General features: G+C 41.6%; 1 protein-coding gene across 1 annotated transcript in view; it reads left to right on the plus strand.

Moving 5' to 3' along the window:
• Nucleotides 1–4,306: 4,306 nt before the first annotated feature.
• LOC111973998 (F-box and leucine-rich repeat protein 17) overlaps nucleotides 4,307–26,820 on the plus strand; it is a 358,763-nt gene continuing 336,249 nt past the window's right edge. Inside the window, 6 exon segments of the mRNA XM_024001485.2 lie at nucleotides 4,307–4,506; nucleotides 9,165–9,652; nucleotides 9,922–10,275; nucleotides 10,483–10,605; nucleotides 10,999–11,256; nucleotides 11,632–11,763. Coding sequence (XP_023857253.1) covers nucleotides 9,185–9,652; nucleotides 9,922–10,275; nucleotides 10,483–10,605; nucleotides 10,999–11,256; nucleotides 11,632–11,763 — 1,335 coding nt within the window. The 5' untranslated portion in view covers nucleotides 4,307–4,506; nucleotides 9,165–9,184.

Genomic DNA, 26,820 nt, shown 5'->3' on the forward strand with positions numbered 1-26,820 from the left:
TTTCCATAGCCAGGGCTACAGTTTATAAAAGGCCACAATTTCCCAGACTCTAGACTACAAACTTTTCCCCCCATGTGTGCAACTTCTGCAAGCACCTCTGCTCTACGGCTCTATGCCAGTGTGCAAAAGATGACAATGCATGCAATTATGGAACTCCATTTGGGTCTTTGCGTGTCAAAAAAGATACATGTCAAATAACACAATGTGACGTGTCAAATACCACTATTTGACGTGTCAAATTAGCTTGTTGACCAATCAGGACCTGAATATGACAGCACGTCACATAATAATTTAACGCATTCATAATTTTTTTAACGTAGTTATTACACATTGATTACACTAACATTCGTATTTCATATGTCATAACCTTGTTTAACATTATCTAGTCTAAATATGGCATGATTCCACCAATTGTAACCTCTGCATAACTTTCAAAGAGGTCCTTTTATTTTGAAGGCAAACAGAAAATTCCACTATTGTGCCTAATCCTTATTGTGGCTAGCTTCACAACACATAACCCGGTCCGGTCGAGCTTCACTAGCCTGATAAAGCTAGCTGGCTGCTTATAACGTTAGCTTTGGGCAACAGGGTTAAGTAGCTGGCTAGCTATTTATTTTCATGAACTGAAGTTCAATTTCAATAGGCGAACAACAAGTGGCTACCTAGCTAATATTTACTCACAATGATTCCTAAATCATTGCTAAGAATAATGAAAATGACTGCAGTTTCTACTGGTCATTTTTTTCAGGCTGGTTGTATTGGTGCTAGCTAGGTACCAAGCTAAAGCTAGCTACCCCAGAAGTTGCAGTCGAACAAATAATGCAATGCTTTATTATAAAGTTTTTTTTCATGCGTTCGGGTACCTCAGAGCGCCCCAGGTCACCCCATGGTATTTCATGATAATTATTAGGTGGAGGTCGCTAGTTACAATGGTATCTTCAACCTAGCCTAGCTTTTAGCTAGCTGCAGTGCAAGCTAGCTTGACTTGCTATAAAGTTAGATAAACAAGTTGAGGAAAAAGTAACTCAACAAAACAGGTTTTATTATCACCTGGAACAATATATTTATCCTGTCTTGAATGAAAAGGTCATATTTTGCTATCTCCCAAAATATATGCAATCTGAAGAGAGACAGGCTCTCCTCCATCTTGTGTTACAAACACTACACGTCTAAACCCAGATTATTATTTACAATTATGGCCAAACCCAGACCAATTGTGCTCCACCATATGGAACTCGCAATCACAGCCAGATGTGATACAGCCTGGATTCGAACCAGGGACTGAGATATACAGTGCCTTAGACCGTTGCGCCCCTCGGGAGTCCAACTTCGCGAAACTTTTAGGAATGCTTGCGAAATAGATCAAACAGACCAGGCCAGGGTCAAGTCAATGAGAGAAGTGAAACATTCTTCCTTGGTTGTTAATTTTCTCAAATCTAAAGGCACAACCTTGATTCGAGCCAGTGTCTTAAGTAGTTGAACATGTTATTAATCCAACCTAGTGGTGTAAAGTACTTATGTAAAAATACTTTAAAGTACTACTTAAGTAGTGTTTTGGGATATCTGTACTTTACTATTAATATGCTTGACACCTTTTACTTTCACTCCACTACATTCACAAAGAAAATAATGTACTTTTTACAACATACATTCTTCCTGACACCCAAAAGTACTTATTAGGCTAAGTATATTTAAAACCAAACACTTTTAGACTTTACTAAATCAGTATTTTGGGTGACTTTTACGTGAGTTGTTTTCTATGAAGGTATCTTTACTTTTACGCAAGTATGCCAACTCGGACCTTTCTCCACCACTGCACCAACCTCATAAAAGTGACAAACTGAAACGTTTTCATTTTTGTCAAAAAACAACTTAATATCGAAGGAGTGCCTTTGATTTGACCTGCACACCCACAGTTCGGTGCAAGACGACCATTAGCCATTTTTTGGGACCAAATTCGACACTTTGACCTCCATACAAAAACTCCTTGATCGGTGGGCGAAACAACAAAAAACGCCACCTGCTGGAGGGAAACAGATTTTCAGCCGAGTTGGGCCTCTTCCACTTTTGTTCTTCTAGCCCAATTGGATTCCTATGTCTTCCTTTAACTAATATCTCTGATGGGGCTGAAGGTGGAGACACAGATATTGTACAATATGAGGAGGAAATTATAGTCCTAAAAAAGCTTTCCAGTTTCACTGATTCACCACTCACCCACTGGAGATGACTGATGCCATTGTGTCAAAAGCCTCTTGCTTGTTTTACATTGTAAAACAAGGCTGTTCGCTTAACAGGCCTATTTGGAAGTTGATAACATATTTGGTAGCCAACAAGCAGATTAGTATTCTCTTTTTTCAGCAGGAGCCATTTGCGTTCCCGCGATTGTGGTGAATGAAGAAAAAGTTAAGTCTATGTGTTATAAAAGTGATGAACATGTGACAGACGCATCTTTCGAATGCCCCACAAGTGTGAAAGAGAATGAGGTGGCCAAAGTCAGGGCTATCCAGAGCATATCATATGCAGCAGCTATTAAAAGGGTTGAGGGTTTGGTGGTGGATAGGCCTTCACTGCAGGCTGCAGTGGTTGCCTTTCACCAGCAGGATCCTGACATTTTAAAGGTGAAGAAGGTGTACTTTGTGGCCTTTATAGCTATGGTGATAAATAGCTCTGCCAAGGTGGAAAGAAGTTCCAGGAAGATAGAAATCATTGTGGAAGTGGAGGAGCAGTTCCTGGGGCAGAAAGATTTCTCGGTGAAGGAGTTTCATGGAATATTGTCACAAGCTGTACAACTCTCTCAGGCCCTAGAGCCTGAGAAGGGAGCTATAGAGAGTTGAAAGAAGGAAGTGGGAGTTTTGTTTTGTCAATGTACTATTTTTATTTGGGTGGATTAAGATAGTTTCCCTATCGCGTATGTATTTTCTTTTTACCTTGTTTTGGTTTCAACCCATCCAGTTGGGGGCGGCAATACACCTTTTTGGGTTGTAGTCCGGCATAAAACCCACAGAAGAAGAATAATGACATATTTGCAGTGTGTTCCCAACTAATCCACAGCTAGACTATTAAAAAAAAAAAAGCTATTGATCCGCTGTGGCTAAATTATAGGCCTACTCCTGGTGTACTCTTCTGAATCATTTCATTTCTTTCTGAACAGACAGCAGTACTTCTATAACTTTGGCAAATGTATTTCAATTTATCAGGGGTGCTGCGGCATCTCTAGCACCTTTCCCGCATCTATGATTTTTTTTAGATTGAACATTTATTTAACTAGGCAAGTCAGTTAAGAACAAATTCTTATTTACAAAGACGGCCTACCCAGGCCAAACATGGACAACGCTGGGCCAATTGTGCTCCGCCCTATGGGACTCCTGATCACAGCCAGTTGTGATATAGCCCGGGATCAAACCAGGGTCTGTAGAGACGCCTCTTGTGCCTTAGACAGCTGCTCCACTCGGGAGCCCTTCTATAAGTGCAACGCTGGAGAGATGAGAGTTGGATCATCTATCAGAGCAGAGATCATAGAAAGTGAATAGTGAATGTCATTCTAGTTATGTGAGAGATACAGCCGTGATTCTCTCTCTCACCACAGCAATGGCCATGCATTGGTCTATAGGCTACAATGTTGCGCAAACCGTAAACTGGGCAGGCCTAATGCCTATATGCGCAAAATATTACTCAGCATAATCTGGATATGTGTGCAACAAAAGTTCAACATTCACCTTCTGCCACCATTTATGTCAAGCAGTTTGCGCATACAGTTTGATGCATATGTTCGATAAATCCAAAGTATGCACAACACAAAATGCACTGCAACTGCCTCTGCAACGCAATGCTGTAAGGCAAACGCAGCGTTCCATTGAAAATTAATGTATTTCTGGTGTACCAAAACACAATAATCCTGTCTGTGTAATCGAGGCGTTACACGAATCAATTCATAGAATATCAGGCAAGTTTTCACCTTACTTTTTTAGGTGTCAGGAGAATTACAGAGGAGGCAACTTGAATTAACTATTTTTATTCAAATGTTTTACATTACAAATGGTGACAATAATTTTTCATGCCAAGAGAGGTATCGAATCCTGGCAAATGGGTTCCGGAACGAAACAGTCCAAAACTGAGAGGTGCGGATCCGGCTCAAATTAAGCACCGATTGCAACTACTTTCCACTACATGACTATTTTATTTCCAATTGTCATTAGCTACCTACCCCCTTTTCTACCCATTGGAGTCCAACGTTGACTACATCCTGGATTGGTCACACTGGGCAAAGACTGACATTTGGCTCCACCAATAACAGATTGTAAATCGTGCTTGTCGTCTTCCTCTCCTTGCATTTATTTAGTCCGGAAGTGTTTTCTTTGGAGACCAAAACATCATAAAGAATATTTTACCTGAATTGTTGCCAATTTCACATGATTGTGTCCTGAAATTTTAACGCTATACTCGTCCGTGTGTTGCACGCGCGGATTATGAGAGCACCATTCGGAGGGGGGAGCACAGCGTGAACTGGTGAGCAGCAATACAATGTAGCTAGAAGCTAGCTATGCATCCTCAGCTAGTATCCATGTTGCTAACTAGCTAGCTATCTAAAACACAGCTGATCTAGCCACTGTTTTACTACTAGCTACTATCCTGTAGTCTTACCATGTAGCCTATTGCTGGATATGTGTTATTTAACAAGTTCTTTTTCATTTTCTATAAAGTAATAGTAATAGCTTGCTTGCTATTCTTCCATTTTAAACCCCCAGGCTAAGTGTTTTACATGACAAGTCAGTAGTAAAGGCAGGCACTGTCTAATGATACACATTGTTGCAAAAAAGCATACGAATCCAAAACCTGCTTGCGCCATGCCAATGATAATGCAAATAAACGCACAATGGATATAATTGAGTAAGGTATATCGCAATATATATATACCAATGATTTAAGGCTGAGGGAAGGTAAAGTTTATTCTGATTATTTCGTTTACAAGTCTTGCGTGCTACGTTACAATTTAATCTCTGCTCTCGCTAAAGTTGTATTTACAATGTAGCCTCCTAGCTAGTGAAATAGTTGCAGAAATCATCTTACTCACTCACTGTCTATTGGGCAGTATCATCACTGTACAAACACTAGCTAACTACCTTAAGAATAATCAAATGCGTTGTAGGAAACATTAACTAGCTGCTTGCCTTAAAACACAAACCGCGATATTCTAGAGACCTACACTGCCCACTATTGTCACTGTCTGTGCTTGACCAATAATAGCAGCTGCTAAATGCATATACAGGAAACACTGTTGTGAGTCGAGATGGACCTTACAGTAGCGTTCTATTTAGAGGAACTGACCACCAGCTGTTCCATTATATTTAGGCACAGATAGTGTCATAGTTGTGTTTGACCATGACTTGTGATGAAAGACCACACACATTATAGAATAGCAGGGGGAAAGATTGTGTTACTGTCACTTTTTGAAGTTCTTGAAATTCATGTAATGGCATATTTTCCTATTATGGTGAAATAGTGCAGATGTTATGTTACAGTGTTGGCTTGAATGAGATCTAATGCAGGTCAGTGGAACAGTGGAATGTTTTGGAACTTGACTTGCTGTGATCATAGAGTGGCAGCTCGGTCTTGTCTAGTGCCTTAAGGCTGTCGATTGCTTTACTTCATTTGAAAGGCAAACATTTTGGTTCAGCAGCCTTCGCAAGAGTTTTGGTAACACTTTCGTAACAGTTTTTATACCTATGTGGCACTGTACCCTAATTATCCTACACTAGTAACAACATCTGTAGTAATATGTTGTTACATAGGCTAGTACTTTGTGCATTTTGATTAAGCTAATGGACTCACTCTGCGTCCAATAAGTGTTTTAACATGATTTTTCAATGACTACCTCATCTCTGTACCCCACACATACAATTATCTGTAAGGTCCCTCAGTTGAGCAGTGAATTTCAAACACCAATTCAACCACAAAGACAAGGGAGATTTTACAATGCCTCGCAAAGAAGGGCATCCATTGTTAGATGGGTAAAAAGAAGACATTGAATATCCCTTTGAGCATGGTGAAGTTATGAATTACTTTATGGTTGGTTTATTAATACACCCAGTCACTACAAAGATACAGGCGTCCTTCGTAACTCATTTGCCGCAGAGGAAGGAAACCGCTCAGGAATTTCACCATGACATCAATGGTGATTTTAAAACAGTTATAGAGCTTAACGGCTGTGATAGGAGAAAACTGAGGATGGATCAACAACATTGTAGTTACTCCACAATACTAACCTAGTGTGAAAAGAAGGAAGCCTGTACAGGATAAAAATATTCAAAAACATGCATCCTGTTTGCAATAAGGCACTGAAGTACTACTGCAAAATGTGGCAAAGCAATTTAACTTTTTGTCCTGAATAAAAAGTTATGTTTGGGGCAAATACAACACATTACTGAGTACCAATCTCCATATTTTCAAGCATAGTGGTGGCTGCGTCATGTTATGGGTATGCTTGTAATCGTTAAAGACAGGATAAAAAAGAAAGAGAATGGAGCTAAGCACATGCAAAATCCTAGAGGAAAACCTGGTTCAGTCTGCTTTCCACCAGACACTGGGAGATGAGTTCACATTTCAGCAGGACATTAACCTAAAAAACAAGGTCAAATCTACACTGGAGTTGCTTACCAAGAAGAAAGTGACTGTTCCTGAGTAGCTGAGTTACAGTTTTGACTTAAATCTACTTGAAAATATATGGAAAGACTTAAATGGTTGTCTAGCAATGATAAACAACTAATTTGACAGCTTGAAGAATTTTGAAAAGAAAAATGGGCAGATATTGCACAATCCAGGTGTACAAAGCTCTTAGATTTACCCAGAAAGACTCACCGCTGTAATCGCTGCCAAAGGTGCTTTTACAAAGTATTAACTCATGAGTGTGAATACTTATGTAAATGAGATGTATCTGTATTTCATTTTCAGTACATTTGCTAAAATGTCTAAAAACATGTTTTCACTTTGTCATTATGGGGTATTGTGTGTAGATGGGTGAGGAAAAACAATCTATTTAATCCATTTTGAATTCAGGCTGTAACACAACAAAATGTGGAATAAGTCAAGGGGTAGGAGTACTTTCTGAAGGCATTATGTGTTGTTTTCTGCATTATTTAGTTTTTAGCTCTTAATCAATGCAAGACATATCTGGTATTTTAACTGTCATGGGTAATTCCATGGTAATGGAATTGCGCTGAGACTCAGATTTTATAATTAAAATCTATGCCAAACAAAAACCATTGATTTCATCGATTAACAAACCATACAGCTTTATGCACAATGAGCACTTTAAAAAAAATACATGGACAATTTGATAAAAACACATTTACTGGAAGAACTGTGCAGATGCAAAGTTTGGTAAAATTAATCCGTATAATCTCCCTCAGTTTGTGACCACGTTTTCCAAAAACGCAGTTAAATATCTGTTACGAATTAAGATTCAAAGATGTCTGCAGAAAGAATGGGGTGTCAGCTCTGACATGACACCTTGAGATAGAAAAATATATATTTTGGTTCTTGAAGTGGATTTACACCTGGTAACAGAATTTCTTCATGGGTCCCTGATCTGTACTACACAGAAATGCATAATTATGGATATGAATGTCATTCTCTTCATGGTGATGTCCTAAATAGGTACACAAAGTTAGAAATATGCAATATCCTTTGCATATTTAGGTATTATTCTACACACTTGCTATTATTTTAATGGACTCCGCCACCAAACAAGAACAAATGTGGTTGGACTGGACTAAATCTGAACCAATCATAGGCATCTATGTTTTACAAGTTTTGATATCAAAGTACAGAGCACTAGAGCTCAGTATAGTTCAGTACAGTACATTATAGTATGCTCAAGCTCTACTGTGTACTGTACTTAACTCTACTCCACTCTATATTACTGTACAGTACAGGACTGTACTGAATTATAATGTACTTTTCTTAACTGTACTGTACTTTGTTGTCCAAAGTTGTGAAACCTAGACCTGACCAGACCAAATCTAAACCAATCATGGACGTCTAGATGTTTGGGCCAAATGAAGGCCGGTCCAGATATCTCTGCACGTTGAAAGCAAGACAAGGGCGGACTGACCAAATTTCAACTACTTTTCAACGTCCATGGACGTCCGGTGTCGGTCGGTGCTCAGTGGGTGAGGATGCCGGTTACAGTAAATGGAGAGACGGGGCTCATGGGTAGGTGTCAATACGAGCTGGGAGAGGAGACGTTAATTAGAGAGAGCGCGAGAGAGAGGGGGACGGGTTGTCCAGACTTTTCATGTTCTTGCTTTGACCACCAGACGACAAAAAGGTAAAGAAAAGTTATGAGCTGATCATAACAGTATGCCAGTGGAAGGGAGGACAATAGCAGGAGACCCTATGAGCTGAACATAACAGTATATCAGTGGAAGGGAGGACAGTACCAGGAGACCCTATGAGCTGAACATAACAGTATATCAGTGGAAGGGAGGACAGTAGCAGGAGACCCAACTGTGGTTTGTGACTACTAGGATTTCCCATTGTAGCCAATTCAATTGCAGAAATTCCGTTACTGATTTGGTAACAGAATTTCAAGTTTGAATCGCTTAATAATTCATAAACAAAATTAATATCAGTAAAAACATAACTAATTTATAGATCTACCAATACCTGTGCACTTACCGGCGCACTTTCATTATCCTCCCTCCTGATGAGGGAGAGAAATGTGAAAATATCTTAGATAAGTGGGTTTGTAGTAACGGAATTTCAAGACATAAGGCAATGTTTCTTAAACTTACAGAAGGCATAAAAAAAATCTAAACGGAATATATATTATATTATTAGCTGGCAGGGGTCTTTACTTCAACATTATTGTGTTTTGATGTATTTCTAATACTTTTTAAGACTTTTTCTGGTAGATGTTTTTTAAGAACTGCTTTCCATCTGTTTGACAAGAAATCAAAGTCTGCTTAATTCCTAATTTCTAGGATGGAAAATGTTTGAAGAATGTCTATATGCCTTAATTTCTCAAACATAGACTCTTAGCTTTCATTTTTACACCCAATTTGACATGCTCCTATGGACTTCAAATTGGTGCTCATGGGTCCATTTACATGGAAATGACATGTGTAATTCTGTTCTTTTATGTCCTTCTTTCTTCCCTTACCCAGAGTCTCCGTGAGTCATCTATATGGGCCATCTTCTCTCGAAAAATGGTTACCGCCTGAACAAGAGGACACGCAAGCTGCACCACAGGAAGAAGAAGAAGAGGAACTGCTTCCTGCAGGGGCCCTGCATGCTCTGCTTCATCGTCCACGGCAACAGCGGGGGCCTCGACGACGACGACAGCGACCAATTGGAGACCGGTGTCAACGGCGGAGGCAGAGGACGTTGTCACATCAACACAGGTGGTACCGGAATCGGAAGCACCTCAAAGCTCGCTGGGCGGTACGCTGCTCTCACTTCTCCTGAGGACTGTGCCAAGTTCCTGCTGTCGCCAAGGGAACTAGCCATCTGGGAGGGCCAAGGGAGGAGTCTACTGTCTGCCGTGCCGGCTAAGCTGATTCCACCGCCAGCGCTGTTCCGGAGTGCAGGGATTCCAGTGCCCATAGCTGTGGCTGTTTCTGTGCCTGGTAGTGCCAGTGACTACACTGAGATGGTGAGAAACTAGAAAGGATTTATTCCTAGTGCTGCTGAGTTAATTGTTTAATTCATGTAATTGATTGGCCAGAGTCCACTCACTTGATGTCCCAGGTTTGAGTCAGTCCCTGATTTCAGAAGGGAAGGATGAAAATCGACAGACACGATCTGAACAGTTTGCTCTCGTACCGTACACTTCCTGGTATCTCTTCTGATGTCATCTCTGTCGAATCCCTTTCCACGTGGTTCTCTGTGATCTGTGTCTGATCCTTGTTTCTTTCCTCCAAGGTGTGTAAGAGGAAGTGTGCGGAGGTGCAGAGGTGCACACCCTGTAAGCAGCCGCGATGTGCCTTCCCTGTCCCTGAGGGAGGTGTGGAGGATGGAGGAGGAGGAGGAAGTGGGGATGCCTCCTCTAACTCCGGGACCGGCCACTGCCACCTCTGCCCCCTGCCCTCATCCTCTTCCTCCTCATCCTCGTCTGTCGAGGGCTGCTGTGGGATGGCTCTCCATGGCGATTCGCTGCCCCAGAGTTCTGACTCCTCCCCCTGCTGTCCGCATCACCATGACGACTGCCAGGGGAGAGGCAGTGACGTGATTGACACATCCAGCATCAACCGCCTCCCCTCCTCCATCCTGCTTAAGGTCAGAGGTCACCACTAGAGTGCAGTTAATTTGGGAGGTGGATGCTTTCAAAGGCTTTTATTCTAACTGAAACTAACTGAAATGGGCTGGATGTAGCCTGGGTACCAGTCTGTTTAGCTCCACTGCTTGTACTCTGTGTCATTGCCAAACAACAGGCTGGATGTGGGTGGATACACAACCTGTTAATGTGTTTTCTGTTCCTCTCAGGTGTTCTCCCACCTGTCGGTGAAAGAACGCTGTCTGTGTGCCTCGCTGGTCTGTAAGTACTGGAGGGACCTCTGCTTAGACTTCCAGTTCTGGAAGCAAATTGACCTCAGTGGCCTACAACAAGTGAGTACAACATTTGAGACATTTTATAGTAACATTTTAATTAAAAATGTAAACGCAACATGCAACAATTTCAAAGATTTGACTGAGTTACAGTTCATAGAAGGAAATCAGTCAATTGAAATTCATTCATTAGGCCCTAATCTATGGATTTCATATGACTGGGCAGGGTTGCAGCCATGATTGAGCCTGGGAGGGCATAGGCCTACCCACTGTGGAGTCAGGCCCAGCCAATCAGAATGAGTTTTTCCCCACAAAAGGGCTTTATTACAGACAGAATATGAAACATTTCTGGGATATTTCATCTCATGAAAAATGGGACCAGCACTTTACATGTTGTGTCTATATATTTTTTTTCACTCACTCACTCACTCTCACCCACCCACACCCCCTCAGGTAAATGATGACCTCCTGGTGAAGATAGCGTCTCGGAGGCAGAATGTGACGGAGTTAAACATCTCCGACTGTCGTGGCGTGCAGGACCACGGTGTGTGTTCCCTGGCGGCCCACTGCCCGGGCCTTCAGAGGTACACAGCCTACCGCTGTAAACAGCTGAGTGACCTGTCCCTCAGCTCCCTGGCCTTACACTGTCCTCTGCTGGCCAAGGTCCATGTTGGCAACCAGGACAAACTGACAGACGACGCACTCAAAAAGGTGCTTCATCTCTCCATCTCTCTCTCCATCTCTCTCTCCATCTCTCTCTCCATCTCTCTCTCCATCTCTCTCTCCATCGCTCTCTCCATATCTCTCTCTCTCCATATCTCTCTCCATATCTCTGCCTCTGTCTCTGCCTCTGTCTCTGCCTCTGTCTCTGCCTCTGTCTCTGCCTCTGCCTCTGTCTCTGCCTCTCTCTCGCTCTCTCTCTCTCTCGCTCTCTCTCTCTCTCTCTCTCTCTCTCTCTCTCTCTCTCTCTCTCTCTCCCCTTAATCCATCAGTCGATCAATCTGATGCATTAACACTTTGTACAATGCATTTATAACATGTTTATCAGGCTTAACCCTTCTCTCCCCCTCTCTCTTGTGTCCCTAGTTGGGAGAACACAGTTCAGAGTTGAAGGACATCCACCTGGGCCAGTGCTACAGTATTACTGATGAGGGGATGGTGGCTCTGTCCAAGGGATGTCCCAAGCTGCAGAGAATCTACATGCAGGAGAACAAACTGGTGAGTACCCTACCCAGTTTTTAGGCTACAACACAATGTTCCCATTGACACCGGTTGGACTGCAAAACAAGGTAGAGGGCCCGCCCTGTCTCTGTAGTGTTAGGGGAAACGCTGCCTACATGTTTGACTTTAAATCTAGGGAAGGGGGAAAAAAAGTGTGGATCACACACACTCTGTCTGTCTGGGGCCCTGAAGGCTACTAGAGAACCGTTGAGTGGCGTCTCTGTGATGTGTAATGTGAAACAGCCTAGGTGGGTGATGTTTGTGTGCGTTTACTGTGTGTGTGTGTGTGTTGGATAGAGGGGTTGTGGTGTATTTTTTTGCTGTTGGCATCGAAGGATCGTGATCCATCTGTTTCAAATGAAAGGCAAATCCCAAACTCCAAGTCAAATCTGTTGAAAACATGCGAAGAGGCATAGACTGAAGGAGAGGACTGCATGCATTTTTGGTTGTATAGGTTTGATTTCTCTAAGTATGCTTGTTGTGTGTCTGCTGGTGGTGTCGGGGTGTTTTGGGGACAGTCACTGTTAGAGTGCAGTGTGAGGATGCGCCAAGTCGTTTAACACAGGGGGCCTGCACTTGCACAACAAAATAAAAATGGATATTCTGCACCCCTTGGTTTGTGTGCCAGCTGGCAATACAAGCTATATTATTAATACTCCCTGGACACACACACACACACGACACACACATTGGCTGGGGTCCCTGAGCTAGCTTCATGTGGAGGATTCCCAGATTTCCAGCTCATTCCCTCCTGATTCCAGGAATCTCCCAACCAGGTATTCTGTAAAAACCTGAGAATTTGGGTAAAAATCTCAGAACTTTGCATTTCTGGTTGTGGTGGAATCTTGTTCATTTTAGTTGGGTGTCTGTGTTGTACCAGTAGTCACTGGTTCTGACAGCGGCCTGCTAACACTAGAACCCTGCAGTGAGACATCTCGGCGGCGGTTGAACACAGATTTTGGCTTGTTTTCATGTTCTGCAGGGGATTTGGACATCCTGACAACCTGAATCTCTGGCTTTGAAAGCCTGTTGGATAAAGTGTGTCCACTCCTTTCCTAATGTAGCTTATCAAAAAGCCTCAGTGACTAGAGTACTTCCTGACTGTCTATTGTATAAGGGCAATTCCATGGTAACGGAATTACGCTAAAACAGATTTGTTCACTTTTAAAATGTATCCAAAACAAAAACCATTGATTTCAAAGTTGAACAAACCATAGAACTTTACGCAAAACAGTGGAGGCTGCTGAAGGGAGGATGGTTCATAGTAATGGCTGGAATGGAGTCACTGGAATGGCATCAACCAATGGAATCCACATGTTTGATACCATTCCATTGACTCCATTCCAGCCATTATGAGCCGTCCTCCCCTCAGCAGCCTCCACTGATGCACAAGTACTACTTTTAACAATTTCCACGGAAAAGTTTACAGAAACACATTCATAGGAAGAACTGTGCAGATACAAAGTTTGGTAACTAAGGTAAAACTAAGGGAGATTTTACCCAAATTCTCTTAAGTTTTTCCAGTACATTGTATTTTTTATTTTTTTTACTGTGTAAATTATTGAAAGTAGTAATTGTGCATAGAGTTGTATGGTTTGTTAAACTTTTTGAAATCAACGCTTTTTGTTTGTCATACATTTTAAAGTGCGAAATCGGAGTCTCAGCGTAATTCCACTACCGTGGAATTGCCCATAACCCACCCAGTTTGACATGTCTCCCCAGTGATGCACTTATTCCCCAGTGTGAATGTTGAACGATCCCTGACAGTGCCTTCCCTTCACCACTAGAGGTCAGTGGTACTTCACTATTGAACGTGGCCAGCCAAGGTTGCAGTAGCTAGATAAAGTGTGTTCTTTTAACAAAGCCACAGAGGCTGGCTAGAATCCTCTACATTTGTCACTTCCATGAAAAGCTTCTCTGGATATGTATGCATTGAGATGTGCAAAGGAGTTCTGTTTCCAAGTGTATTGAATAGCATTTCATCATAATCCGCCCTCTTTATTCTCGAGCCTAATGGCTTGGTCTTCCTTTCCTCAAAATATTTCTCTCTCCTCTGAGTGATTATGCTCCTGATGAATTAGTCCACTTAAAGTTATTAACAATGGCTCAGTCTGTTAAAATCCCGTTCATCATCTTAACAGTTATGAAAATAGCGATTATAGCGAGGCGAGAGATTCATTTAGGTGCTAATGATATTTCAACGCGGCAGTATCAATTTCAGACAGTCATTTTTCAGATGTGAGATTGCGTGAAGTTTTCTGGCTTCCTCTTCATATCATGCCGTCGGAAAAAATGGATTGTGAATATTTTTAGGAGTTGTTATGTCTAGCCGCTCTCATTGCTTTGGCCTGATATTGTCATTAAGTTTGCCTGTTATTAAGAAGGACAGGAACACTTTCCGCCCTCTCTCCTCTCCGTAGACGATTCTCATTCTCTCACAGCGTTGCCTGCTAGAGTTTCTCTCCCCAACTGTTTTGAGGAATCAAATGCAATAGCTCGATAAGTAATTCCCTTTTCTAATTGGACATTTTGGACCAGATTAAAGAATTGATTTAATCTCCGTAAGAAGGAAAGTGGGCAAAATTGTGATTTGTTTACAGTTGTCTTGTAGGCCTAAGGATAAATCTCTATATCTCTGGATCCAAATGTGGCTGCTGGTTTTCATGGTTTCTCCTGTGTTTAGCTCGAAAACATAAATGAACTATTTTACATTTACAGACTTTTTTTTAGTGTGAGACTGAGGATAAACATATTTTGACTGAGTCATAGGTGCCCTATGGAATCTAGCCTATGAAGTGTTTTGATGAGAGGATTTAGTTGACTGCGTAAAAACAAGTCTTGTTTCCTAGTGAAATGTTTCTTATCTGCTGTGTGTAGCAGTGCAGGCCTCTCTATGAGAATAGGACATGTTCGGTGTCTCTTTATCCTTCTCCCTTTCTCTCACCTCATTTTTCACTGGACAAATTCATCTTCCTCTGAGGTCATAGTTTAGAAGGCATTGTCAGTTCTTCTCTCTCTTATCCCTGGTCTTCTGCCCTCTCCCTTCTCTCTCTCTCTCTCTGTCCGTCTGCGGGAGATGCGTGTACAGTTCCCTCTGTCCTGTGGGGTTAGGAGGCCAGGCACCGGCAGGTCTACTCTGACATCTGAAGCCTTTACGAAACATCTTTTATCACAACGGCCCCCAATTCACTCACTGACAGGTCCCTCTCTCTTTCTCTTTCTCTCGCTCGCATGCCTCATCTTTCCCACTGCCTCCCTTCTTCTCTTTTCCTGCCCCCCCCCCCCCCCTTCCCCTAATGTAATGTAACAGGATCCTGTCCCTTTCAATCAGTGAGGAATGGAGATGATCCATCGACTCTGGTGTTCTGTCCTTTTTCCTTTCCTCCTCCCTCCTCTCCTTTCTGGCCTTCTTCTAATTGAATAATTAAAAAAGCCGGAGTACTTTTCTGTTCTTTCTCTCTCTCTCTCTCTCTCTCTCTCTCTCTCTCTCTCTCTCTCTCTCTCTCTCTCTCTCTCTCTCTCGCTCGACTCTTATGGTGGTTTCTCTCTTCTTTGGCTCGAGGCCTCCTGCTCTCATCAACATACAGTATCTAGTCTGGAACTCTTTAACAGTTTAGATTTTTTTTTTGAATCCTTTCACGAAGGGAGTCTGTCACACTAAGCTGATGAAGTAGACAATTCTCTTTCTAGCTAGCCTATTTAAAAAAAATAATAAAAAAATAAAATAAAAAATAAACTACATTGAGTGTTGTAAGGAGGACTATTCTTCCGTGTGTAGAAGTCGAGGAATAATGACTTCTATGGCCTGTGTGACTGGCTAGAGTCACTGCTCTCACCTTCCGTTTCCCTGTCAGATCTCAGCTAGTTAGCCTGGTCTGGCTGGCTGTGGGTGTTGGCCAGTGGAGTCTGTACAGACGCAGAGAATTACTATTTTTGAGCTCCAGTGATTTCTCAGGTGAAGCTCTGATGGTTGGGTCTTAATCTCTTTTTTTAAATATTTTTAAATTTTTATTTTTTGCTCTCTATTTCTCTCTCGCTCTCTTTCCCCCACCCACTCTCTCTCCTTTTCTCTCCCCATCTCCCTGACAGCTCTCTGTGTCCACACAGTACTTAGGTGAAATGGCTGATTTGAACCGCTGAATGTTTCTCTCTGCTTAGGCTGCCGTGTGGGAGGAGGAATAGAGAGAACTTTCCAGAAGAAGTTTGTCGGACTAGAAAAGTGTTTTGTTTTTAAAATGGGATCACCTCACCTGTGTAAGTAAAGAGTAAAGTGGTGTGTGTTCATACTCTATTTATCTTGTCCATATTTACTGAATCTCTGCCATTGTAGGGATTGTTTCAGTCTGTTTTCAGACATTTTTTTTGAGCTCTTGTTGTTTTGCCTTTCATATTCTGTTTTCTCTCTGTCTGCCTCAGAGGACAAGGACTTATATAATACCAAACTCCTCCTCTTCTCATATTAATGTGTCCTTGGCTAGGAGAGAGACGTCCCCGGAAGTTGAGCTGAGAGTTTTGTCAATACAGACAAAGTATTGTGTAGGCTTATCAGCTCAACAGATCGCAGCCATTCTTCTACATGAATAATTATATTCCATTAGTTCCTTACAATTGCACAGGAGTATCGCAATTTTAGAAACGTTTATCCACATTTTTTATCCCTCTTCCTTTGCTTCTCCTTCCTCTCCTTTCCTGGTGGAATAAAAGCGCGTTTCTTTAATTCTCCAGCGAGGTGATGACACGGTAACAGTGGTTTTAGCCAAACAAAAATCACTGATTTGCAAAGTTTAACAAACCATCCAACTCTATGCACAATGACTACTTTTAACAATTTCCACAGAAAATATGACAAAAACACATTTACTCAAAGAACAGTGCAGATGTAGTTTGGTAACAGAATGACGGTAAAATCTCCCTCATTTTATGTGACCACGTTTTTCAAAAAATCTGTTAAATATATATATATATATATATATACTCCAAATTAAGATTGAAAGATATCTGCAGAAAGAATGTGGTGTCAGTTATGATATGACACCTTGAGTTTGAAAAACATCTAATTTGGTTATTGCACTGCAGCTGAGTGATTCCGCACAAAACTATTAAAAAAAATTGTTGTGATTTTCGAATGTAATCCATAGAATAGTCATTTGGAGGAAGGATTGTTGACATATATTTGACATTTGTATGTAAAAGTAATATAATTACATTTACATTTACATTTAAGTCATTTAGCAGACGCTCTTATCCAGAGCGACTTACAAATTGGTGCATTCACCTTATGATATCCAGTGGAACAACCACTTTACAATAGTGCATCTAACTCTTTTAAGGGGGGGGGGGTTAGAAGGATTACTTTATCCTATCCTAGGTATTCCTTAAAGAGGTGGGGTTTTAGGTGTCTCCGGAAGGTGGTGATTGACTCCGCTGACCTGGCGTCGTGAGGGAGTTTGTTCCACCATTGGGGTGCCAGAGCAGCGAACAGTTTTGACTGGGCTGAGCGGGAACTGTACTTCCTCAGAGGTAGGGAGGCGAGCAGGCCAGAGGTGGATGAACGCAGTGCCCTTGTTTGGGTGTAGGGCCTGATCAGAGCCTGAAGGTACGGAGATGCCGTTCCCCTCACAGCTCCGTAGGCAAGCACCATGGTCTTGTAGCGGATGCGAGCTTCAACTGGAAGCCAGTGGAGAGAGCGGAGGAGCGGGGTGACGTGAGAGAACTTGGGAAAGTTGAACACCAGACGGGCTGCGGCGTTCTGGATGAGTTGTAGGGGTTTAATGGCACAGGCAGGGAGCCCAGCCAACAGCGAGTTGCAGTAATCCAGACGGGAGATGACAAGTGCCTGGATTAGGACCTGCGCCGCTTCCTTTTTTATAATGAAATGTGCCAAATATTTTTTTAAATATATTTTCTATATGCATGTGTATTTTATTATATTCATACATTTATGTCGAAAAATAGATGGAAACATACAACTCATATTACACAGCAAGCGGTAAAACTTCATATGACACCAATATTTGCTTTGTAGCACCTACAGATGAACCATTATGGAGTCTGAAAGGGGGCCTGGGTGAGGCCAAAATGGCGCAAATATGCCAACTTTAATTATTTCAAAAATTATGTTTTTAGATACAAATGTCAACAATTCTACCACGAAAGGACTAGTCGTCTATGGATTGCATTTAGTAAAAATCCACAAAATCATGGCCTTTTTTTGTCTGGGTATCATGAGGAATCACTTAGTAAGTGACGTGGATTAACACCCGGTAACAGGATAATAGTAACAGAATGACATCATGGGTCCCTGATCTGTACTATACAGAAATTAATATTTATTAACGTCATTCTGTTCATGGTGATCCATAATGAATAGGTACATGCAAAGGTAGAACATTTTTATATCATAAATGTCTTTCACAAGATTGGACAGTACAGCACAGTAGAGTACTGTGCTGTAGAGTTTATTACAGTGCAGTAGAGTACACTAGAGTGGAGTACAGTATAATTGACTGTATTGTGCTTTCCAAACTTGTGAAACAGACGTCTATGATTGGCTTAGATTTGGACTGACCAAATTTCCACTACTTTACGACGTCCGTGGACTTCCGGTGTCGGTCGGTCTTCAATGGGCGAGAGGGCTGGTTACAGTCAATGGAAAGAGAGAGGGGCTTATGGGTAGGTGTCAGTGCCGGGAGAGGTGACATTAACTGCACAGCGAGAAGAGTGGGAGGGGTTGTACTGACTTTAAAACAACAACAAAAATATGTGACCACCACATGATAGAAATAGAAAGAAAACAGTTATGAGCTGAACATAACAGTATGCCAGTGGAAGGGAGGACAGAAGCATGTGACCCAACTGTGGTTTGTGAATACTATGAATTTCCAATGTAGCCAATTCAGCTGCAATTCAGCTGTTACTGATTTTTCTTTTTTTGGGGGGGGGGGGGGTCATTCTGCTACCAATTTGGTAACAGAATGACAGGTTTTAATCACTTAATAAATCATAAATCAAATTGTTGTCATTAAAAACACTAATTATCACTATAACTAATTTTTAGGTCTACCTTTTTGCTTCTTACTGCTTCTGTGAACTTTCATTATCCTACCCCCTCACGAGGGAGAGAAATGAACAAATATCTTAAAGTTATATGGGTTTTAATAACCGAATTATGACACTAGGCAATATTTCTTTAACTTACAGAAGGCAAATATTTTCTTCAAAACTCAATAGAAATGCTGATATTATATAGTTGAAGAGGTCTTCAACATTATTGTGTTTTGAAGTATTTCTAATACCTTTTTTAAGACCTTTTTCTGCTCAATGTTTTCCAAGACCCCCTTTTCCATCTATTTGACCAGAAATCAAGGCTTTGCTTATTCTTGCTCATTCTTTGCTTATTTTTCAGGATGGAATATGGTCGCACATTTGATGTACTGTATATACCTTATTTTATCAAAAATATAGAACTCTTAGCTTTCATTTGACATCAAATGTGATGTGCTCCTATGAACTTGAACTTCACATGTTTGTGCTCATGGGGCTTTTTCCATGAAAATTCCCCATAGGAACTGTCTGTCTTGGACTCGCTCCTGGGAACATGTGTCTGTCTGTTATTTATAAATATATAATACAGCTATAACCGTGTGTGTGTGTGTGTGTATAGATATATACACACACACACACACACGGTTTTGATTAACCAGTTTTAATTAGCTTAAATGTGTGTATGTGTAATTGGAATTGGAGATGACCTGCAATAGATTACCATGTGCCCTCAATTTAGCTCTAATTACTTGCATATATCCCTTTTTTTCTCCTTCATATATCCTCTCCTTTTCCCCTGAAATCTGTCCATCTTGGCTAATCCTCGTCGCCTGGGAGAGGGTGGCGTGTGACGGCTGTGTTTGTGTGAACAGAACTCCGAACAGGGACCACGGAACACTCAGGGTGACGTGGTGTCACTGTGACTGGCGTTTGTTTAGCCATTGGTCAGTCACATACACCTCATATCCCTCCCTGATAGGTTGACGGCTTGTGAACATTACAGGGTAATTAAAGCCAGAGAAGTGTTTTGAGGTCATCACGGTTCAATAACAGTCCAGTGCAGGATGACTAGTCAGTGATCTGTGTATTTATGCTACATCAGATTTAACTAGCTCGAACAAAGGGAGAACCGGGGAACAGGAAGTGGTAACAAGTGCTGTCAGTTATGGGAGACCTGTTCTGACATGACACCCCCCTGGCTAGTTTAAACACTGGGAGACACATGGGAAATATTGGGCAAGCCAGACAGATTTTTCTCCCTCGCTGAGAAGTTGTCCCGGGAATTATTTTGGATTGATTAGAGATAAGTAGAAGCATCCCAACCTGCGGATGGGAGGAACGCTCTCCACCGCCGTCTTCCCTCCCAGAGGAAACAATACAGTGGCGTTCTCCGTTCTGTGTGACATGGAGGATCCGTCTACTTTGGCTTGAGCATGGCGGGATGACACGACACGCTACTGGACCTGAAGTATTACTAAGGACAGGAAGTGACCTGTTGGATGTGGGGTCACAACGGGCGGGGGTCTCCTAACCGCGTGAATGGCTGAGAGTTCACCAGCGGGCCAGCTTGTGTCGGGACCCTGCCGTTCAGAGTGAGAGCGGGTCTAAGATGACACAATCATGTTGACGTCATACGAAATCATTATACCAATCAATAATGTGTCGTTTCATACAAATGATATACATAATGAGAAACTGCTGTCAATTTTTATCTTGACTCCAACTTCACCTTTATTTATAATATTATTGACTTATTTATTTCTTGGTCTTGAAATTTCGTCACAGCTGTTGCATATATAGGAGGGTTGTATTTAGATGCTTTTGTCAGAATGAAATTGTGATCTGAAAGGAAGGTTTAGAAATGTGCCTTTTGAGTCAGTAGGAGGAGAGAGAACCGTGTCGTCGTGTTTACGAGTGGTGTTTTTTGTTGTTCGGTTAGTGTGATGTGTTGTCATTTTTTTCATTATCCACATGCGTTCATTCCAGACCATAGATGAGATGACCGTAACCTTCTCCCATATAGACGTTACATGATTTGTGCTACTATGTGCCCAGTCCCTCTGTTCTTCGTCTCTTGTCGCTCTTTCTTTCGCTCTTTCTTTCTTCTGCCCCTGTCTCCCCCACCATCTCGCTGTGATTATCCATCTGTGAGGTAACCACCAGTTAGAGCTGCTGTGTTTCTGAGCTGTAGGGATGCTGGTCCCTGTAATGATGACTATCAGGCAACACAGGGGACCAGGCTATCAAACGTCCCCCCACTCCCCAGGTGCTCGAGGTGGAAATTGCCACTATTTTCTCTCTCTCGCTCTCCTCCCACATCCCTTTTTTTCCCCCTCCACTTGCTCTACCTTTACTTCTTGCCCTCTTTCGTATACCCTCGCTGCTACACTTGCTCCTCTCTTCTATCCATCTCTCTCCTTCACCTCATCTTATTTCTCATTCTGCCTCTCTCTCCCCCCTCTGTAGTCTTTGACGTCTAGCTATGTATCCCTCAGAAAGCATGTGAAAGCCGTGTCCTGTGGTTATGAGTGAGGACCATGTTTGGGGGACATCCAGTTGATCATCTCTCAGGTTCACAAGTCATCAGGTCCATTTATTGAATGTTTGCTGTGCTTCCATTGACGGCCTGGCTGTCTGGATCCAGACACGCTGCTGTCGATATGTTCACCTCGCCGTCTGGCCTTCAACAACAAAAAAACGCCGGAACAGGAGAGGACAGAAGCAATGGAGAGACGCCAGGCGAGGAGTTTTGTAAATGTCAGGTCTGGCCTCTAGATATGAGTGTCTGTGGAGTGAACTTTCCCTTAAAAGATGTTCAGGGGATTACACGGTGACCGTCCTTCTCAGACAAAGACCCTGGTTGGAAGAAAGGACCGTGGTTTAAAAAGGTTCCTTTGTGGCGACAGGAGATGGCCTAGTGCGGTTCTTCAGGTTAAGGTTTGGTGTTTGTTATGTAGCTGGTGGACTCTTTCTAAGCATAGATCAGACAAGGCGAGGCTGTGCTGGTTTTTCTCTTTTGTTACAGAACAAACATGGACCCAGCTCGCTAAGTTGCTTTTGAACGATGAAACACCAAGGTTTTCTATCACCGTGCACCTTTGCCAGGTCTTCTTTGAACCTCTGTCTCTGTTAAGTGGTTGACACCTCTTTATTCGCGATACCCGTCTCAGTCACTTGAATGACTTGTCTTGTGCCCTGTCAATAATGTAAAGCAGAAATACCTCAATTCACTAAACATCACCGACCGTGATCGATGATATCTTTCAATCCAACATCTTGTGTCCACTTGAGCCTGTTTGTTATAGCTGTATTAACTCTTATATAGCTGATAGGCCTATTTGTTTACAGGTGGGCCTACAGTTAAAATCTGGGTAAAGGGTTGCTGGGAGCTCAAAAGAAAGGAATCAAGTTGAGAGTCTGTTCATCCACTGCAGTGTGTTGGTAGCTGAGGCTGTTGTATCATACCTTGACCTGCAGATGGCGCCGTAAGAATGGTTCTGAACAGGATATCAGTGTTGCTTCGATGACTACAGAGAGTAAAAATAAAAAATCCCCTTTTCAGTATATGAAGACTGGAAACATGCCTAAAATAAGCAGCCATTTGGCCTTAAGTTCATCTTTTGGCTTTTTAGCAGCACAAAGTGGAACCGAAGCACATTTTTCAACATCTCCAACATAAATAATGGGGAGGAAATTCTCTGGGACAGTGGACCGACTCAACCCTGAGGATGAACAGCTCGTGTGCTGGATCACTGGTTGCTGCAGCATAGCCTGTTAACTAGGATATACAGTAGTATAGGAGTATCACTGTAGTATTCTAGGAGTATCATTGTAGTATTCTAGGAGTATCACTGTAGTATTCTAAGAGTATCACTACTATTCTAGGAGTATCACTGTAGTAGTATAGGATTATCACTGTAGTAGTATCACTGTAGTATTCTAAGAGTATCACTACTATTCTAGGAGTATCACTGTAGTAGTATAGGAGTATCACTGTAGTAGTATCACTGTAGTAGTATCACTGTAGTAGTATAGGAGTATCACTGTAGTAGTATCACTGTAGTAGTATCACTGTAGTAGTATGGGAGTATCACTGTAGTAGTATGGGAGTATCACTGTAGTATAGGAGTATCACTGTAGTAGTATAGGAGTATCACTGTAGTAGTATAGGGCATTCACTGTAGTCGTATAGGAGCATCACTGTAAGTCGTATAGGAGCATCACTGTAGTAGTATAGGAGTAGCACTGTAGGAGTACCAACTGTACTAGTATAGAGTATCACAGTAGGAGTATCACTGTAGTAGTATAGGAGTAGTACTGTAGTAGTATAGGAGCATCACTGTAGTAGTATAGGAGTAGCACTGTAGGAGTACCACTGTAAGTAGTATAGGGAGTATCACTGTAGGAGTATCACTGTAGTAGTAATAGGAGTATCACTGTAGTAGTATCACTGTAGTAGTAGAGGAGTATCACAGTAGGAGTATCACTGTAGTAGTATAGGAGTAGTACTGTAGTAGTATAGGAGTAGCACTGTAGGAGTACCACTGTAGTATTCTAGGAGTATCACTGTAGCAGTATCACTGTAGTAGTAGTATCACCGTAGTAGTGTAGTAGTATCACCGTAGTAGTGTAGTAGTATCACCGTAGTAGTATAGGAGTATCACTGTAGTAGTGTAGGAGTAGCACTGTAGGAGTGTCACTGTAGTAGTGTGGGAGTATCACTGTAGTAGTATAGGAGTATCACTGTAGTAGTATAGGAGTATCACTGTAGGAGCATCACTGTAGTAGTATAGGAGTATCACTGTAGGAGTGTCACTGTAGTAGTGTGGGAGTATCACTGTAGTAGTATAGGAGTATCACACTGTAGTAGTATAGGAGTATCATGTAGGAGCATCACTGTAGTAGTATAGGAGTATCACTGTAGGAGTATTCACTGTAGTAGTATGGGAGTATCACTGTTGGAGTATACTGTAGTAGTATAGGAGTTTCACTGTAGTAGTATAGGAGTATCACTGTAGTAGTATAGGAGTATCACTGTAGGAGTATCACTGTAGTAGTATAGGAGTATCACTGTAGGAGCATCACTGTAGTAGTATAGGAGTTTCACTGTAGTAGTATATGGGAGTATCACTGTAGGAGCATCACTGTAGTAGTATAGGAGTATCACTGTAGTAGTGTAGTAGTATAGGAGTATCACTGTAGGAGCATCACTGTAGTAGTATAGGATTATCACTGTAGTAGTATAGGAGTATCACTGTAGTAGTATAGGAGTATCACTGTTGTAGTATCACTGTAGTAGTATAGGAGTATCACTGTAGTAGTATAGGAGTATCACTGTAGTCGTATAGGAGTATCACTGTAGGAGTATCCCTGTAGGAGTATCACTTGTAGTGGTTCTTAGAGTATCACTGTAGTGTTCTAGGAGTATCACTGTAGTAGTATAGGGGTATCACTGTAGTAGTATAGGAGTATCCCTGTAGTCGTATAGGAGCATCCATGTAGTAGTATAGGAGTACACCGTACTAGTATAGGAGTATCACAGTAGGAGTATCACTGTAGTAGTATAGGAGTAGCACTGTAGTAGTATAGGAGTATCAGTGTATTAGTATCACTGTAGTAGTATAGGAGTATTGCAGTAGTAGTATAGGGGTATCACAGTAGGAGTTTCACTGTAGTAGTATAGGAGTATCACTGTAGGACCATCACTGTAGTAGTATAGGAGCGCCACTGTAGTAGTGTAGTAGTATAGGAGAGTGTCACTGTAGTAGTGTAGGGATATCACTGTAGTAGTATAGGAGTATCACTGTAGTAGTATAGGAGTATCACTGTAGGAGCATCACTGTAGTAGTGTAGGAGTATCACTGTAGTAGTATAAGGATTATCACTGTAGTATCACTGTAGTAGTATAGGAGTATCACAGTAGGAGTATCAATATAGTAGTATCACTGTGTGGTATAGGAGTATCACTGTAGGAGCATCGCTGTAGTAGTATATGAGTACACTGTAGTACTATAGGAGTATCACTGTAGTAGTATCACTGATAGTAGTATAGGAGTATCACTGTAGTAGTATAGGAGTATCACTGTAGTAGTATAGGAGTATCACTGTAGTAGTATAGGAGTATCACTGTAGAGTATCACATAGTGTTCTAGGAGTATCACTGTAGTAAGTATAGGGGTATCACTGTAGTAGTATAGGGGTATCACTGTAGTAGTATAGGAGTATCACTGTAGTCGTATAGGAGCATCCATGTAGTAGTATAGGAGTACCACCGTACTAGTATATTAGTATCACAGTAGGAGTAGCAGCTGTAGTAGTATAGGAGTAGCACTGTAGTAGTATAGGAGTAGCACTGTAGTAGTATAGGAGTATCACTGTAGGAGCATCACTGTAGTTAGTATAGGAGTTTCACTGTAGTAGTATAGGAGTATCACTGTAGGAGCATCAACTGTAGTAGTGTAGGAGTATCACTGTAGTAGTATATGAGTATCACTGTAGTAGTAATATGAGTATCACTGTAGTAGTATCACTGTAGTAGTATCACTGTAGTAGTATCGGAGTATCACTGTAGTAGTTTCACTATAGTAGTATCACTGTAGTAGTATCACTGTAGTAGTATAGGAGTTCACTGTAGTAGTATAGGAGTATCACTAGTAGTATAGGAGCATCACTGTAGTAGTATAGGAGTAGCACTGTGGAGTACCACTGTACTAGTATAGGAGTATCACTGTAGTAGTATAGGAGTATCAGTGTAGTAGTATAGGAGTATCACTGTAGTAGTATCACTGTAGTAGTATAGGAGTATCGCGGTAGTAGTATAGGAGTATCACAGTAGGAGTTTCACTGTAGTAGTATAGGAGTATCACTGTAGGGAGCATCACTGTAGTATTATAGGAGCGTCACTGTAGTAGTATAGTAGTATCACTGGTAGTAGTATAGGAGTATCACAGTAGGAGTATCAATATAGGAGTATCACTGTAGTGGTATAGGAGTATCACTGTAGGAGCATCGCTGTAGTACTATAGGAGTATCACTGTAGTACTATAGAGTATCCACTGTAGTAGTATAGGAGTATCACTGTAGGAGCATCACTGTAGTAGTATAGGAGTATCACTGTAGTAGTATAGGATTATCATCGTAGTAGTATAGGTGATGGCACTATTGTAAAGTGCCCGTTCCACTGGATGTCATAAGGTGAATGCACCAATTTGTAAGTCGCTCTGGATAAGAGCGTCTGCTAAATGACTTAAATGTAAATGAGTATCACAGTAGGAGTATCAATATAGGAGTATCACTGTAGGCAGCATCGCTGTAGTAGTATATGAGTATCACTGTAGTACTATAGGAGTATCACTGTAGTAGTATCACTGTAGTAGTATAGGAGTATCACTGTAGTAGTATAGGAGTATCACTGTAGTAGTATAGGAGTATCACTGTAGGAGTATCCTGTAGGAGTATCACTGTAGTGTTCTAGAGTATCACTGTAGTAGTATAGGGGTATCACTGTAGTAGTATAGGAGTATCACTGTAGTCGTATAGGAGCATCCATGTAGTAGTATAGGAGTACCACCGTACTAGTATAGGAGTATCACAGTAGGAGTATCACTGTAGTAGTATAGGAGTAGCACTGTAGTAGTATAGGAGTATCAGTGTAGTAGTATCATGTAGTAGTATAGGGGTATCACTGTAGTAGTATAGGAGTATCGCAGTAGTAGTATAGGAGCATCCATGTAGTAGTATAGGAGTACACTGTACTAGTATAGGCGTATCACAGTAGGAGTATCACTGTAGTAGTATAGGAGTATCACTATAGGAGTATCACTGTAGTAGTATAGGAGTATCACTGTAGGAGTATCACTGTAGTAGTATAGGAGTATCACTGTAGGAGCATCACTGTAGTAGTATATGAGTATCACTGTAGTAGTATATGAGTATCACTGTAGTAGTTTCACTATAGTAGTATCACTGTAGTAGTGTCACTGTAGTAGTATAGGAGTAGCACTAGTAGTA

This window comes from Salvelinus sp. IW2-2015, linkage group LG15, assembly GCF_002910315.2.
Source record: "Salvelinus sp. IW2-2015 linkage group LG15, ASM291031v2, whole genome shotgun sequence".
NCBI classification, from domain to species: domain Eukaryota; kingdom Metazoa; phylum Chordata; class Actinopteri; order Salmoniformes; family Salmonidae; genus Salvelinus; species Salvelinus sp. IW2-2015.